We start from the raw sequence: 15,245 nt of genomic DNA on the forward strand, positions 1-15,245 counted from the left end.
TAATTTATTTAAAGAGAGTTGTCATTTTTATACTACAGATGCATTTTAATTATTTAAAGTCTTACACTGTTTATTTTTAAAAGCATTTCAATTCAGCTTCATTCAGTCATATCACTCATGGGAGTATGGGACCTAGAAATGTGGCAGTTTCTATGAGAAAGCTCTGAACTCCAAACCTATCACTCTGCTACTTAGCTTAACAATGTAACAACTGACACAAGAGGCTGACAGAAGGAGGCCGATGGAGGGTAGCTTGTGACCGTTTCTGTTTATGTTCTCTCTCTGACTTTGCTGATCTCCAGCTCCTAGTTTTTTTTATATTATCCAGATGTTTCAAATCTCATTTTCTCCTCAGTGGATTAAAAATATTGCTTGTAGCATATGCCAATATAAATGTAGGTACTTCTGTTTACATCCAAACCAACGATGTTTATAATTTCACCCCACTCTCTCTCCTACTGCTAAGATACTCAAACCAGCAGTAGTATATGGATGTAGGTCACACCGAAGTAAGCGCCATGTGACAGGCAGGATACTCTTGTCTCCACTCTTTGGATTTGCAAACATGAGTCTGCATATCAGGAATTGGCTTTACACAACCAGTTCTCCCTCTAGTGGTTAAGGAAAAACTTGCAATTCTAAACTGGGCATTCAGAAAATCCACGCATCTCCAGTGGTTAAATATTTACAGTGAAATGATCTTACCATGATAATGATTTTCTCATTCCTAAAAGGTAACAGTGTAGTGAACTGATAAAAGGGGTTTGTCTCGGTTTTTTTTACACGTAAGTACTGTATGAGAGACAAGGAGTTATTTTAGAAATCTTTGAGGTAGAGGAGTTATTTTAGAGAGCAGGTGATCAGCAGCTGGGGGATTTACTCAAGTATTATGGAGCAGCCATATCTGATCCAAAGTAAAGGGAGAAGCAAGCGTCCCATTTTAAGTGCCCATGTCTGAGCAAAGCAGCCTGGAAACTGAGCACCTTGCAGGAATATGCTGCTCATCAAAGAGTCTAAGTTAAGAACTGCTTAGTTCTCACCCTGGCTGAAGCAAGCTGTCCTCTGCTTATTGTTTTTTGTTTGCTTGTCCCGGCTGAAGAAAGCCCCAGAACTAACTCTTCATACATTAGGCCAAAGCAGAACAATGCTCTGAGATTCAAAAAGGGGTAGGATGCAACATTTCTCTTTAAACTTGTTCTCCCCTTTGCCTACACAAAGAACAATGTCTGAAATAATTTGTAAACTTTTCTAAATATAAACTAAGCTGCTACTGATTCCAGGCTGGGCTGCCCTAGCTGCCGACTCAAGCCTAGAGGTGTGTGTTGGGAGAGCATGGAGCCTGAAGTGGCAGAGCACTGCAGTAAGTGAGGAAGCATTAGACTGAGCGAGGAACTGTCTGGATTCCTTAACTCTTCATTTCCAGACTATTTTTAAGTGCGCAGCTTTTCAAAGGAAGTCAGGGAGGTCCTTTTGGGGGGCGCTAAGTGTTTTGATGGTGGTCACTTTCAGCTAGCTTTGTGTGGAATGAAGTTTCTGTTATTCTAAATGTGTTATTTGAGACACTGTGTAGTCGGGGGTCAGAGGCACTGGGGGGAGAAATTAGGATCTCCTACATTTTAATCCTGGTTCCGTGTAACATTGGCCAGACTACTTCCCTACTCATCCTCATCGGTAAAGTGGGATAACACCTACCTAACCACAAGAGTATCTAGTGCATTACTCAGGAAATGTTTACACAGTATGGTCTAGAGTGTACAATACTATTTTTTTCAGGAAGAAATTCTGGCCCAATATAAAGCTGAGAACGGTGCAGAGACAGAATGGTAAGTCTGTTATGAGGCAAGTACACTATCGAGCCAAGATGTTCTTGATAAATCTAATTGATGGGAAACGAGTAGTGTTCAAACAGTAGTATGGCAAAGTGAAACATTCCTGCTATTTTTCAGATACACTTAAAGTAACGCAAACGAAGAAGCTAAATACAACCTGAAAATCATTTTTACTACATGCACTTAAATGAAGTAGAAGAAAAGATCATTGCTGGCCAGCAGTTGCATTTCTGACATACCACAGATTCTTGACTTCACCAAATGTATCCTCCATGCAAAGCTAAATAGCCTGAAGAGGCAGTACTTTATGTTCTCTAGGAGTGATTTCTAGTGGGAAATACTGATAGTCAAGTTAAAATCTTTAAACTGATTTTATTCAATACTTAAAGCAGGAGTTTTCCTGAAATACGTTTGGTGCATTAAGGAGCAGCATGGCCCAGCAAATAATGCCTTGGATTGGGATTTCGGACATCAGGGTTCTATTCCCTACTCGGTCACCAACCTGCTGTGTGACCTCACCTTTCTGTGCCTCAATTCCCCCCTTCCAGCTTTTGTTAAACCGTAAGATCTTTCAGATGGGATGTGATTTGGACAGTGCCTATCACAATGGGGTCCCTGCTCGTGGTTGGTACTACCATAATACTAACAATAAAAAAAGTATCCAATACATTAGTCAATGGTCTCTGCCTTGCCCCCTGCCTTTCAGTACAATGCCTTAATCAAACTGACCAGATAGAGACCTGAGCAGGCAATTGGTAGTCTTACTTTGCTCTTTCCAGTAACTTTACTCCTTCTTCTCTTCTACCATGGTCCATGTATAGTACAGCAAGTTCAAGCAGGGCATTTGGAATTAAATAATGGTCATACTTTATCTTCCTCTCACTGCAAGAGAAGGAGAAACATAGTTACAAGGTTTTCATGCTGCAGTTTGCTCTCATTCTAGCTACAAACAAATAAGAGCTCAGTTGGGGTTAGGAGGGAACAGTCACTCTCTTCAATGATGCTCACTCTTCGGGTACTCTAACCTAGACTCTCTCTAGGTTACTCAGTAAGTGCTCTATATATTTGCATGGCAATACATGACCATCTTTTGCAGCATGTTATTTACCGTGTTTACAAGTTTCTTAGAGGGGATAACAAAAGGTAGCAGTGGTCCATGCACCACCCACTCGCATTGCCAAAATGAGGTGCCATTCACTGTAGATTGTGCAGGTATTTCAAATAGGATAGTTCTGCCAACTGATTCTTTGAGTTCGACTCCCACTTGTTTGGGCTTCAGTATACACACAGGCTCTGACAGGTTCCTGGGGCATGGCTTCTTTATGAGTGGGTGGGGGGGAAAAAAGTGATACTAGCTTCTAAATGTCACCCACTTATGGCACCAAAGTGAGAAGTTACTCAGAGTAAGGCTATGTCTACACTAGCACTTTTGACAGTATAACTTACGTCGCTCAGGAGTGTGAACCGCGCCCCCCCCCAAACCACATAAATGACACCCAAAGTAGCACTGGTGTGGACAGCGCTACATTGGCAGGAGACGCTCTCCCACCGATGCAGCTAATGCCACTTGTTGGAGGTGGTTTAATTATATCAATGGAAGAACCCTCTCCCATCGGGATACAGCAGCTACAGGAGTGATCTTACAGCCGCAGAGCTGCATCAGTACCACTGTAAGCTCGATAGTGTAGACATGGCCTAAATTGTGCAGTCTGTGACTCTCCCTCCCCTTTTACATGAGGAATGAAAGAGTTAACAATGTCAGTATTTAAAATCATCATCACTGGGCACCTGAGATAATAAAATGAATGGAGCAGTTCACACCTCTCCAAGCTATTGCTCCAGGTTCTCTGCTGACTCCCTTTAGACTTGTCTTCACTGAGAAGAAAACAGCTGCATTCTTAACCCAAGTTAGCTAACTCAAGGTAAAAGCCTAGTGAAGACAAGGCAGTTTGTAGTTTTCACATGTTAGCAGGTTGAGTTAAAGGTTAGGCTCCCCAGTAGGGTTTAAGGCAACCTGTTAACTCCATGTGAAAAACTTACAAACTGCCTTGTCTTCACTAGGATTTTCTCACGTGTTAGCTATGACACAGTACAACGGACTTCACTTCACCTCCCCTCCTCCCCCCAGGTGAAGACTAAGCTTTAAGCACCATTAAACTTGGGTTTAGAATTTAACTATTTTTGTAAGGGCAAAGGGCATGGATGTGTTTTGTTCAGAAGGTACACAATGGGTCAGTGCCCTATGAAAACAAAAACAAAACTTGCTTCCACTGCATATGGAATGCCAAATTCTTAGGTCCTGTCTATGTTAAAAAAATGTGCACCGTTGTAATTATGTCAACATAGCCACTTCGGTATGTTACCAGATTAAGCTACGCCAGTGCAGCATGTTTACGTTAAGCATCTATACCAGTATAACTAAATTAATATAGTTACATCAGTGCTAATGTCCTTAATGTAAATGGGGCCTTAGGGAATGGAAGAGCAATTTGAGGGTGTAATTTAATTACCCGGGAAAGCTTCACTTAGTATTGTATCTAATTCATAATGTGGTTTTTCTACCCAATTTTACAGTGACTTGACTGAGGAATATTGAGATTCAGGTCCCAATCCCGCAACTTTTTCCATGGACGCAGCTGTCTCCAACTACGCAGAGCTTCCCTAGGGTGTGGGATATCTGCACACAGAACAAATTCCGGGATCGGGATGTAAGAGAGCAACAGCCAGCCTAGGAATCATTTTGGTTCTAAAGTTACATACACCCAAAAATAAAGGTTTCTAATAGAAGAGCTAAGAGAATCTTAACTATACCATCACAAAGACTTTAGAAAGGTACAATTAAGGCTTGTCCGCCTCAACTGCTCTTTTAAAATTCCTCTCACAGAAACCCCCAACCAGTCCTAGGTCTTACTCAGCTGAATTAAAATATGGTTCTGCTCTGGCAAATGAAAAAAAATGGGACTGTGTGCGCTTGTGTGCGGGGGGAGCACATTTACTGCATTTCAATGGTTCTATATCAAACATGCTCATGTACATGTACGTTTTTTTCTAACTTCCAGCCTTGCAAACTCAACCTGTGCTCTTCAAGTCAAGCTGGGTTCTTAGAATCATAGAATATCAGGGTTGGAAGGGACCTCAGGAGGTCATCTAGTCCAAGCCCCTGCTCAAAGCAGGACCAAACCCAACTAAATCATCCCAGCCAGGGCTTTGTCAAGCCTGACCTTAAAAACCTCTAAGGAAGGAGATTCCACCACCTCCCATTCCAGTGCTTCACCACCCTCCTAGTGAAATTTTTTTTCCTAATATCCAACCTAAATCTCCCCCACTGCAACTTGAGACCATTACTCCTTGTTCTGTCATCAGGTACCACTGAGAACAGTCGTCAAGATCCATCCTCTTTGGAACCCCCTTTCAGGTAGTTGAAAGCAGCTATAAAATCCCCCCTCATTTTTCTCTTCTGCAAACTAAACAATCCCAGTTCCCTCAGCCTCTCCTCGTAAGTCATGTGCTCCAGCCCCCTAATCATTTTTGTTGCTCTCCGCTGGACTCTTTCCAATTTTCCCACATCCTTCTTGTAGTGTGGGGCCCAAAACTGGACACAGTACTCCAGACGAGGCCTCATCAATGTTGAATAGAAGGGAATGATCACGTCCCTCGATCTGCTGACAATGCCCCTACTTATACAGCCCAAAATGCCGTTAGCCTTCTTGACAACAAGGGCACACTGTTGACTCATATCCAGCTTCTCGTCCACTGTAACCTCTAGTTCCTTTTCTGCAGAACTGCTGCCTAGCCATTCGGTCCCTAGTTGGTAGCAGTGCATGGGATTCTTCAGTCTTTTCATACATTATCCACACAAGCTGTGCAGACCAAAAAGTATGCCCCGTGCAATATCTGTGCATCCTCATCACCTTCAGCAGGTTTCTTGTCATGTGAATTCAGCGAACTATTCTGTTGATGGTGCACAAGAAATAACAGAATCCAGCTCACACTCTCTTAGTTGTGTTGACTCTGCAGGGCTAGCAGAAGTAGAAAAGCACTTTGGTCCCTAAAGTCAGCAGATACCTCTGTATACACATGGATTGTAGATTTGCTGAGCAAAATGGTGCCACTGTTACACAGCTATTTTAGAGAGGCTTGGGCTTAACTTAAAGGACTTGACTGTTTGACAGGGCTACTTACACTCAGCATTTCTTGAGTTCTGCTGCATGTTAAATATGGAAAAACTTACTTTAAATGGATATAAATGAAATGATCTTCTGCCTCAGAAATCTTGCCCAAGTGCTTCAGACATAAACCCTTTAACAGCTTTACCAAACATTGGTCATCTGCTAGTAATTCTGTAGCTGCAAAATAAAGTAACCATTTTATCAGTTTTGCATTTTGAAATAACTTGGTGCCTTAAAAAAAAATTAACATTGCTGTTCCAAAAATACTTAGCAGGCACATTTTCCAAACCTCTTTGCAACAGTTGAGATTTTCAGAGCATTATTTTTTTATTTGTATGGCACTAGTACCCCATTCAGACTGGCTGGATTCTCTACACTTCCTGTGAGATAGCTGCTGCCCTTTGGAGATTATGGTCTAAGGCCCTGATCTGCAATCAAAGATGCACTTGAACCTTTGCAGCCTCACAGACATTCATGGCGTGTACACGATCTGTTATTTCAATGCAGGCACTAGGGTCTGCATACATGAACGGATAGGGGCCTTGCTTAAGAGAAGATGCACAAGTAGCTGTTTAAAAAGCAAAGTTGCTTCCCGTGGGGAAAGGAAGGGAAGGTAAAAGTGACGGGATCACGTTGTTCCAGACTAGCTATGAGCACAGTTAAGTGGGTTAGAGCCTGCAACGTTTTTGTTTTTTTCTTCCAGGAAGATAAATCAAATGTGCATCAGCAATCCCCACTGGCCATCTATTCTGTGAACACATTTACATGTATGCACTTTTTAAAACTTATAATGTATCCTGCCACTGATATGCACATTGTATAAACTAGTCATTGAAAAATGGAAATACTTATGCACGTGAGAATTTTATTCTCATGAACACTTCCATTAACTTCAACGGACTTCTTATAGCATATAACATCCATCACATACATGTTTGCTGGATTAGGTCTTTATAATGTTAGATCCTTGCCCCAAGGATTTCAGTCTAACTTGGTCTCCTTCCGTATATTGCTATTTAAATGGACATTGTCAACTCAAAAAAAATAATCACACTTTTGTAAAACATATTACTGCTAAGTGTAACACCTAAAGGCATTAGAGGAAAAAAACCTGCTTTTAGTCTATACTTTTCATTTAAAATATACAGCACTTTTCAGCCAGTATCCTCAAGGCACTTTCCAGTCATCGATGAGCCTCAACAAACTCTGCAAGGAAGTTTGCATGCTTTGCAAACTGGCATATGCTGACCCATAACAAAGTAGCAGAATGGGTGACTGAGGCAGCAAAAGTCCCTTTTCTGACCATTACACCAAACTCCCTTCCCTTCAGCTAAAATGTTCCCCCCCTACACACACTCCTTTTTCAGAGTTAAAAAGGGGAGAAACTTGGCTGATACTTCAAGCAACTCATATGCCTCTGAGACTGACTTAAAAGTTCAGTTTTCAATGTTTCAAGCTGAATTACTAGTTTTTCTAGATGTTCCACTGAAGGACACAAGCCACCAGTTGATGACAATGTCATTCCCTGACCAAATGGGCTGGGAAGATGCCTCTCTGGGCCTAGGGTGTTACTAATGATGAGTATTACTAAGTAGCTGAATGACACCTGCTGGACAAGCAAGAACAACATTAACAGCGTTCTTCAGAGAATTTAACTTGTCTGCTGGCTGGAGAATAGTTGTGGTAACGTGCAGTGTATATGCAGGGAAGACTAAGGTTCCAGAAAGGATTTCAGGGTGTTGATTTGACCCAGACTCCACTGTCATGGTAAGGTCTGAACCTTTCACAGAAAGGTAGTGAGTACAGATGAGACTGAAAGGTTTGTAGTATAGGGGGAATTGCTGAAGAGCAGCTGTGCAGGCTGGGGAACCCCTGCTGGACTGGGGAGACCAAAAATAAAAGATGGAGAGAAAAAACAGCAATTCTACTCTGCCATGCCTGTCTAGTTAACACACTGAAACCAGGCATGGTATAAGAGTCTGACCTAATTTTGTACCATTCCCTTCTTATGCTCCAGTTTTTTGCACAGTCCATTTAAGTGCAAGTGTTTTATAGCAAATAGTTAACTCACAGATATCAGTCAACCCTCCAGCTTGTGGGTTAGTAGGTGACGGTGCTTTCTATAAATCAGCTTGACGCTTGTCTCCTCCACTGTGTTCTTTAGAACTGAAATAATACAGCACCTGCATATAGCGAAGCATGTGCAGTTTGTGGCCTGTCACCCATAGTGTAATTGAAGTCAATGCAAATGATAAATTTGACCCTTAGATTTAAATATGTATTTTGTAAAAGAAGTGGTCTTTCAATACATATTTGTGGATGGTTCCTAAGATGCATCCTGTAAATGACAAGTCTCTTATGCCATATTACAAGTTAATGCATTAATAGAGGAATGTTATTCCTATCTGTATTAACAACACATGGTGAGATAATCCAGCTCACTCTTGTGACTGTATTAACTTGTTTTACTAGCTGGAAAACTTTTATTCACAGACGACCAGAATATCTTCAAGTATATATACACTATTGTAAAACACCTGCTTAAATCAGATCAGTGCTTACCTGGGCTTCTTTCCAGAGCTGCTTCCGCCTCTGTTAATGTCTGCAACATGCCTTCTGTTAAATCAGGACATTTTCCAATCACAGCATAGCCATTCCAGATATACATCATTTCCTAGGGGTGGCCAGAAAACATTGCATTAATGTGGCAATGGAGAGATGTAGGTAGCTGATTATTTCAGCAAAGGGCAGAAGTTATGAATTCCTTCCTAGGTGCGGATACTGATGATATGGCCTCACTGTAACTTATTGCTAAAAAGCAAATAGTGCTGGAAGTCTTATTAGCAAAAATAATGAGGACTCCTCATTGTTTTTGCCGATACAGACTAACATGGCTACCACTCTGAAGTCCTATTAAGTCATCTAGTCCACCCCTTCCCTTTGCCAATACAGATCACTTGAGTAGAACACCAACCCTATCTCTGTAATATAGGAGACAGCTCGGAAGCTGAGAGACAGACTGGAGGACTGGATGGCTCAGGATATCATTGTCAACTAAATTCTATAGAGCCAGTCCTATTGGTTTCATCCCTATTCATTCTGTAGGGCTTTTCCATCGGGGCAGTTCACTGGCCTACAGGAAATGAGCCGAAGCTCTATTCTAAATGCTAATAAGTGCCTATCACTACAATCACCATCACATCTGGGACTTTTAGAAGAAGAGTTAAAGACAGAATTATTATGGAGACTTATTAGAACCTTTCTTTACCTGTTCCTAAAAAGGCTATTTTGTAACTTAAATGTTTCTTATTTCTAAATTCCTGCACACATTAATTTTCTTCTAGAGCTGATAAGAAGTGCCTCATGCAAAGGCATTTGCTATAGCTGAGCTATTTTTTTTAAGGGTTGAGACAACAGTGCTGTGCTTATTTCTCTCTAGTGAAGATTCAGTTGCTTGGGTGGTTATAAAAATACCCCAAACTGCATTTTTCCATAGTTTAAATAAAAACTTTCTGGGCTAAATCTGTGAGTTAGGACCTGATTCCAATAAGCAAGTTCCTTCCCACCCAAATGAAAAGTCCTAGAAAGTATAACAGTTCAGTTAAGATTCTGTTATAAACTGCTTGTTACATGAACCCCAACTCCATCAATCCCCTAGTCTTTAACTATTAGAGTGTGACACCTGGTGCCTTGAAAGTGCAATTGCAGCAAATGGAAACAGGATACTTAGCAAGACTTGCTAGAGAAACCTGTTGCACCATCACATAAGACCAGCCCCAGCGAAACTCAAGTGTGTCTGTTTCTGGCTTCCAATGGCTTATGGAAACCTACTGGGTGTGGATTCAAAATAATTTTCACTAGAGGTGACCCCATTATTGGCCTCCACCTAAATCCTTGGATCTTGTTGAAACTGATCCTTAAGGGATTATGCATGCTGAGTTGACACACAGTTGCAACAGAGACTGAATTTTGAAACAACCCATGGTATCACATTTTACTGCAAGTGAACTGAGAGAAGAGTACTAGCTATGAATGTACACTCTCTCAGGTCAGGCACTCATGAGTGAAGGGACAAACTATAAGAGGAGATGTACTGACCCTCCTCCCCCCCAAAAAAGAGCAAAATGATTCTTTGAGTTGTCTTTAAGATACATACCAACCAAGACTCTTAAAGGAAAGGCCTGACCTGAGAGACAGCAAACAACTAGACAAAACAGCTGAATTGATTAAAAAAATTTCCAATTGTTGTGAACATTGGTGGCACACTCAAAAAGCGATGAACCTAGAGTTTAGGCTCTGATGTGAACCACACTTAGCAAATCTACAGAACCCAGATCCCCTGCTATTCTCTCACCATTCTCCAGGGATTGGCTTTCACATGAGTGCAGAGGGGGCCCTCTCCTAATGCTCCACCAATGAGACTTCAGAGCAGTTATTCTTATTTGGCCCTGGGGGATCAGCCAGGGATGGATGTCCAGCACACACAGCAGTTTTCTATTCTGGCTGCAAAGAAGTGGCTGAATTTTGTCCTAGCCATTATGTACCCTAGAGCATAGCTGCTAATCTTTCAAACTGAGCTTCCAACATTCACGTTCAGGTTGGTTAGACTCAAAAGTATCTAGTTTCACCAGTTGCCTGCCTAATGTTCTCCCCAGCTGTACCTGGAATGCTTCCTTCTGCTGGCCCAGTGGATGAGACTTTGAAACATGGGCACCAAAAGTAAAGTCTACCAGAGCATGAACAGTGAAAAGCTGAGGAGTGTGTTGTAGTCTAAAAAGTGAAATAGTGAGTTGCACCTGCAGCATATTCAGTTGTGACACATCTGGCTCCATTTCCCAGAGTGCAGCACATGCCCCAGTTTTACAACATTCTTCACATTTGCGAAATTAGGTCCTGGGACCATTTCAGGCTCTTGGAGGGGGGTTCAACATACACCATTCTAAGTATCTAATTTTTGTCTCCATATTGTGAATTACTGAAAAATATAGGGGGAATAAGACATCTTTCCAGCCTACCAAAGCAGGCACAGGCAAAGGGACCGGGTTTGAGGGAAGATATCTCCGAGATTTCCGAATGGCAAACTTCTCTGTAGGCAGTGACTTCCCTGCAATTTTCAGTTTCAAACTAGGCACGATCCTGGAAGATTAAAAACAGCTAAAGTCATTTTTGCCCCTCTGAATATCTGGAAAAACCCACTCAAACCAAAACAAAAAAAAATTAAAAGACTGATTCATTGAGAGGTGTTGACATGTAAAGACCAAACAAAGTCATCTCCTGAGGAATACCACATCCCGTGAAATCTTTCTTGTAATGAACTCTGAGAAAATATGGATGCCCTGAGTTGTTTCAATGTACAAACTGCAATCTGGGTAAGAGGAAATCTGCAATAACTAATTTATGTTTTTATGGACCTGTGAGGGAGTGTCCATCGCACACAAGGCTGAAGGGGTTACGGTGGCTAAGTGGGCTAATTCTGTTGCACCTGGAGGACCACCGGGGGGGGGGGGGGATTAATTAGATGAGAGTCAGCTGGAGGGGATCAGGAGTGGCCTGTATAAAGCCCAGGAGCGGAGAGAAGAAAGCAGCTGCAGGGAAGTAGTCTGCAGTCACCCCCTGGGTGAAGGGACGTGTGTTTGGGACTATGGAGTGTAGTCTACAGTTTTTCCCTGGGAGGAGGAAGTTTAGGCTGGCAAACCTGAGGCAGTGGGGAGGGGGAGAGACAGAAAGGTAGGAAAAGCTCAGCGGAAAACCAGCAAGGTATAGGATAGTGCAGACTTTGGCTGCAGATCAGAGGGTCCCTGAGCTGGAACCCAGAATAGAAGGTAAGCCTGGGTTCCCCTACCAGCCACTGGGGAAGTTTCACAAACCAGAAGAGAACTGACTTCCTGGGAACATTTGCCCCAAAACACTTCAGTGCCCGGGAAGGGGAGGACCGTGGCGAGCTGGCTGCAGGGCCAAGTCGCAAAGAGGAAGCCGGAGCGACAGGGGTCTCAGTGAGAGCGACCAACAAAGGAGGGTGTAGCAGCTGGACGGAGCTAATCCCCAGAGGCGCCCCTAGCAGTGAGTGGATCCATGATGATCACATAAAGCTTTTTATACAGTAAGTGGTTCGGATCATCTCTTAGAATAATGCTATTTTAAAAATAAAACTCCATTTTATAAGGGGATTTTACTGTAACTAGTTGATTAAACTGAAGCAGCAGCCAGGCATTTTTTGAGCATAAACATCAGAACCAGATTCAAGTTACCGTTCCAGTAATGGGCCTGCACACCCCCTGGCTCGCCCTCTTGAGCCTTTCATAGTTCTACCAGATGCCAAGCCCCAGGCTCACAGTCGTATTGAGGCTGTCTCCAACAGCCTTTTATCAGGACACACACATCTTGTAGTGAAATCTGTACAAGGCTTTCAGAAAATTCATGCCAACTTTAACTACCGGGAACAATAGAAAAATAACATGGAAAATGTTGCATGCAATAGCAGCAGCCACTTGTAGCAATGATAAAATAGAAAGTGATATTAATTCAAAGCATTTCTGGGCCCATGGGAAGTTGAAATATATTCAAGGGCTGCTGAAAGCTTTCCAAAAATGGTAGTATAGTTAATGGGGAATTATTTTGAGCATCTGACACTGTATTTTATTTTCTCTCTCTCACGTGGTCCCTGCAGTCAGAAATGCCTAAGCATATTCTGATGATATATTCACACAAATCTGCATCTTATTAACCCTACAGAATCAGTAACTTCTCCTCTCTACTCCCAACACCTGATTTACATTCATTGTTCCAAGTCATTTGAAAAGGTAAGGAAAGGAATAGTGTCCTAGTTGGGACTTTCTAAATCTTACCGAAACAGTTCCACTTCATTATCCCCAAAGGGTCTGTGATCATCTGGGCCAAACATACTGAGATAGGCAGCTTTCATGTAAATATAGGTAACCTACAGTGAAGAGCAAATGCTGTCAACATCATCTGGACAGTAAATTGTATTCACAGCAGCATTGATTTAAAAGCCAACATGATGGTACTGTTAAGGAGGGAAACCTCTGTTGCTTTTCCTTGTAAACTCAAGTAATATTACAAAACACTTAAGAGGAGGGTCAGTTTTCCAACTGAGATATGTGCATAAGACCCAGTACTTTCAAAAGAGAGCACAGAAGAGCTCATGTTATGGTATCTTTTATTGTTTTTAGTTTGCTATGTTTGTACCAGTTTTTATTTCCATTCTATGAATATGTGTGTGTGTGCAACAAAAGAGAAGCTTTCCTATTAAAGAGAACTAATCAGTGATTAATCAAATAAGAACTCCTGAGTAAACGGTCAAAAGTACAGGGTGCTGGAGGATGTAATAGTGAATGCCAAGGGAAAGTAGAGTATAATAATTTGTTACTTCCTGAGTGTTGCTGTAGTGGCCATCACAGCAGGGGACAGCAATTACCATAGGACACGGAATTTACGCTCGAATGGGTTTTCAATAGTCATGCTTATGCAAAGGCTGGTTCTGTGATTGGCTGTTGCCCTCGGAACTCATGCGGCCACATGCCCACAAAAACGCCCCTCAATTTCTCATTTCATCCTGTTTATAATTTAATTCACAATTTTCAACAAATGTTCAGGATGCAAATCCTGGTTCTGTGATTGGCTGCTGCCCACAGAACTCACGTGAAGGTGTTTCTCATGAGCCCTACAATGTCTTATAGACACCTTAGTCTTTACCATCAGATATGGGTCTGATTTCCCTGTTCTGCATAGTGACCTCCAGGAAGGGGTCAAAAGAACAGACACTTTGGCAAGGTCCAGCTTGCAGTGCTCCAGGACACTATTGCCTCTGGTGGGAGACGTTTTGGTGGCTGCAGAATAGGCAGCGGCAAGGCCTCTCAGTCCCAGAGATCCATGGCAAAGGCAAGCCTGACACTGGTTTAGACAGAAGCTATCACACCTGGATGGCTGCCCCTCTGCGCAGTTGTGCTGCCCCCCCACTCTACCTCCTGGCCACTTGACTTCAGCAGGAGCTGTGACAGGGCCAATGCCCTGGTTCCATCAGCTGCTGACCAAAGAAGCCAACGGAGGTGCTGCTCTCATGGGGCTCGGAAAAATGAGGAGGGAGGGAGATAGTCAGTGTCATAGAGACAACACCCCCTTCCATTTCCAAGGTGTTGGGCCAGATCTGCTCACGAGGGGGGCTAGGTAGTCCCTTAAACCAAGCAATTTGCCCTGGTTACAGTTATTACCTAGTAGGCACCACCATGTTTAACTCTCATTACAAAAACCACTACCTTCCACATGGTCACCAGAACAGCTCACGTTCATTAATGTATCTGCAATAAAAGAAATAACGACCTACCGCTAATTACACAGGATGGCCAATTAGTACATGACAGAGCCCCTTGCCAGTTGACTGCCCTTTAGTTAAAAATCAGCTCTGAAATCTAGCAGCATTCCCAGATCACATGACACGTTTAGAATGTCTGCACTGCTCCGCTCCCCCTCTATACATTGCATGAGCCAGAACAAGCCAGATTTTGTTTTACTGCCCTCACCGTACCATAGATGTGGCTCAACCCAATTAAAATGTAACACCTAAGCTTCGGTCTCTCTTTCATTAACTATCGGTTTTCTTTTCACCGTCGCTTACCTTTGACCAATTGTTTTCTTTGCTTAGCAGATCCGCATAGAAATAGGCCATCCTCCACTGGCGCTTGTAGGTGAAGCACCACATTAGTTCCCAGTAACACATGTGATGAAACTGCTTCCAATGCTGCTGGGCCTCACAGCATTCCTCAAACCTACTAACTGCCTGAACCAAGGAAAGTCCAAACATAACCATAATCACCGTGAGGGAAAACAACAGGCTTCATAGAATAGACACGTCGAATGTGTCCATTCGGTAAACAGCACTGGGACCCAGTGCTGCTCCTAGGTGGGGAGTTCCTCAATTCTGAGTTAATGGGAGTTGAGAGTGGTCAGCATTTCCTAGGATCAGACCCACTGACTTCAAGGCAGCAGGATCAGACTCTTGACTTCACAGTCTCACCCTGTATTATCACGTTTACCACCTAGAGTCCTCCTTATACCTTAATTTTATTACCTGATGCCGAGTGTAGGTGAATAGTAGAGCAGCAAGAGGAGTGTTTGTTGCGAGGGAAGATTAGGAAATTAAAGTCAGAGGGGCAGTTCTTCAGCTGGTGTATATATCAAAGCTCCACTAACATCAGTGGAGAGTGACAATATAAACCAGCTGAGAACCTGC

The 15,245-nt window shown here is 42.6% G+C and overlaps 1 protein-coding gene across 7 annotated transcripts in view; it reads right to left on the minus strand.

The window, feature by feature from the left end:
• Positions 1-15,245, minus strand: part of TTC39A (tetratricopeptide repeat domain 39A) — a 72,635-nt gene that overhangs the window by 3,879 nt on the left and 53,511 nt on the right. For 6 of the 7 annotated variants that reach the window (XM_045027459.1, XM_045027463.1, XM_045027460.1 and 3 more), the window contains exons 12-17: positions 14,631-14,792; positions 12,844-12,935; positions 11,014-11,134; positions 8,561-8,672; positions 6,061-6,175; positions 2,595-2,711 (exon numbers count right to left, since the gene is read on the minus strand). In XM_045027459.1, the coding sequence (XP_044883394.1) occupies positions 2,595-2,711; positions 6,061-6,175; positions 8,561-8,672; positions 11,014-11,134; positions 12,844-12,935; positions 14,631-14,792 (719 nt within the window). Of the gene's footprint in view, positions 1-2,594; positions 2,712-6,060; positions 6,176-8,078; positions 8,182-8,560; positions 8,673-11,013; positions 11,135-12,843; positions 12,936-14,630; positions 14,793-15,245 lie in introns of those variants that run through there. The other variant, XM_045027464.1, reaches the window with a different exon arrangement.

The sequence above is a fragment of the Mauremys mutica genome, chromosome 8 (assembly GCF_020497125.1).
Source record: "Mauremys mutica isolate MM-2020 ecotype Southern chromosome 8, ASM2049712v1, whole genome shotgun sequence".
Lineage (NCBI taxonomy): Eukaryota > Metazoa > Chordata > Testudines > Geoemydidae > Mauremys > Mauremys mutica.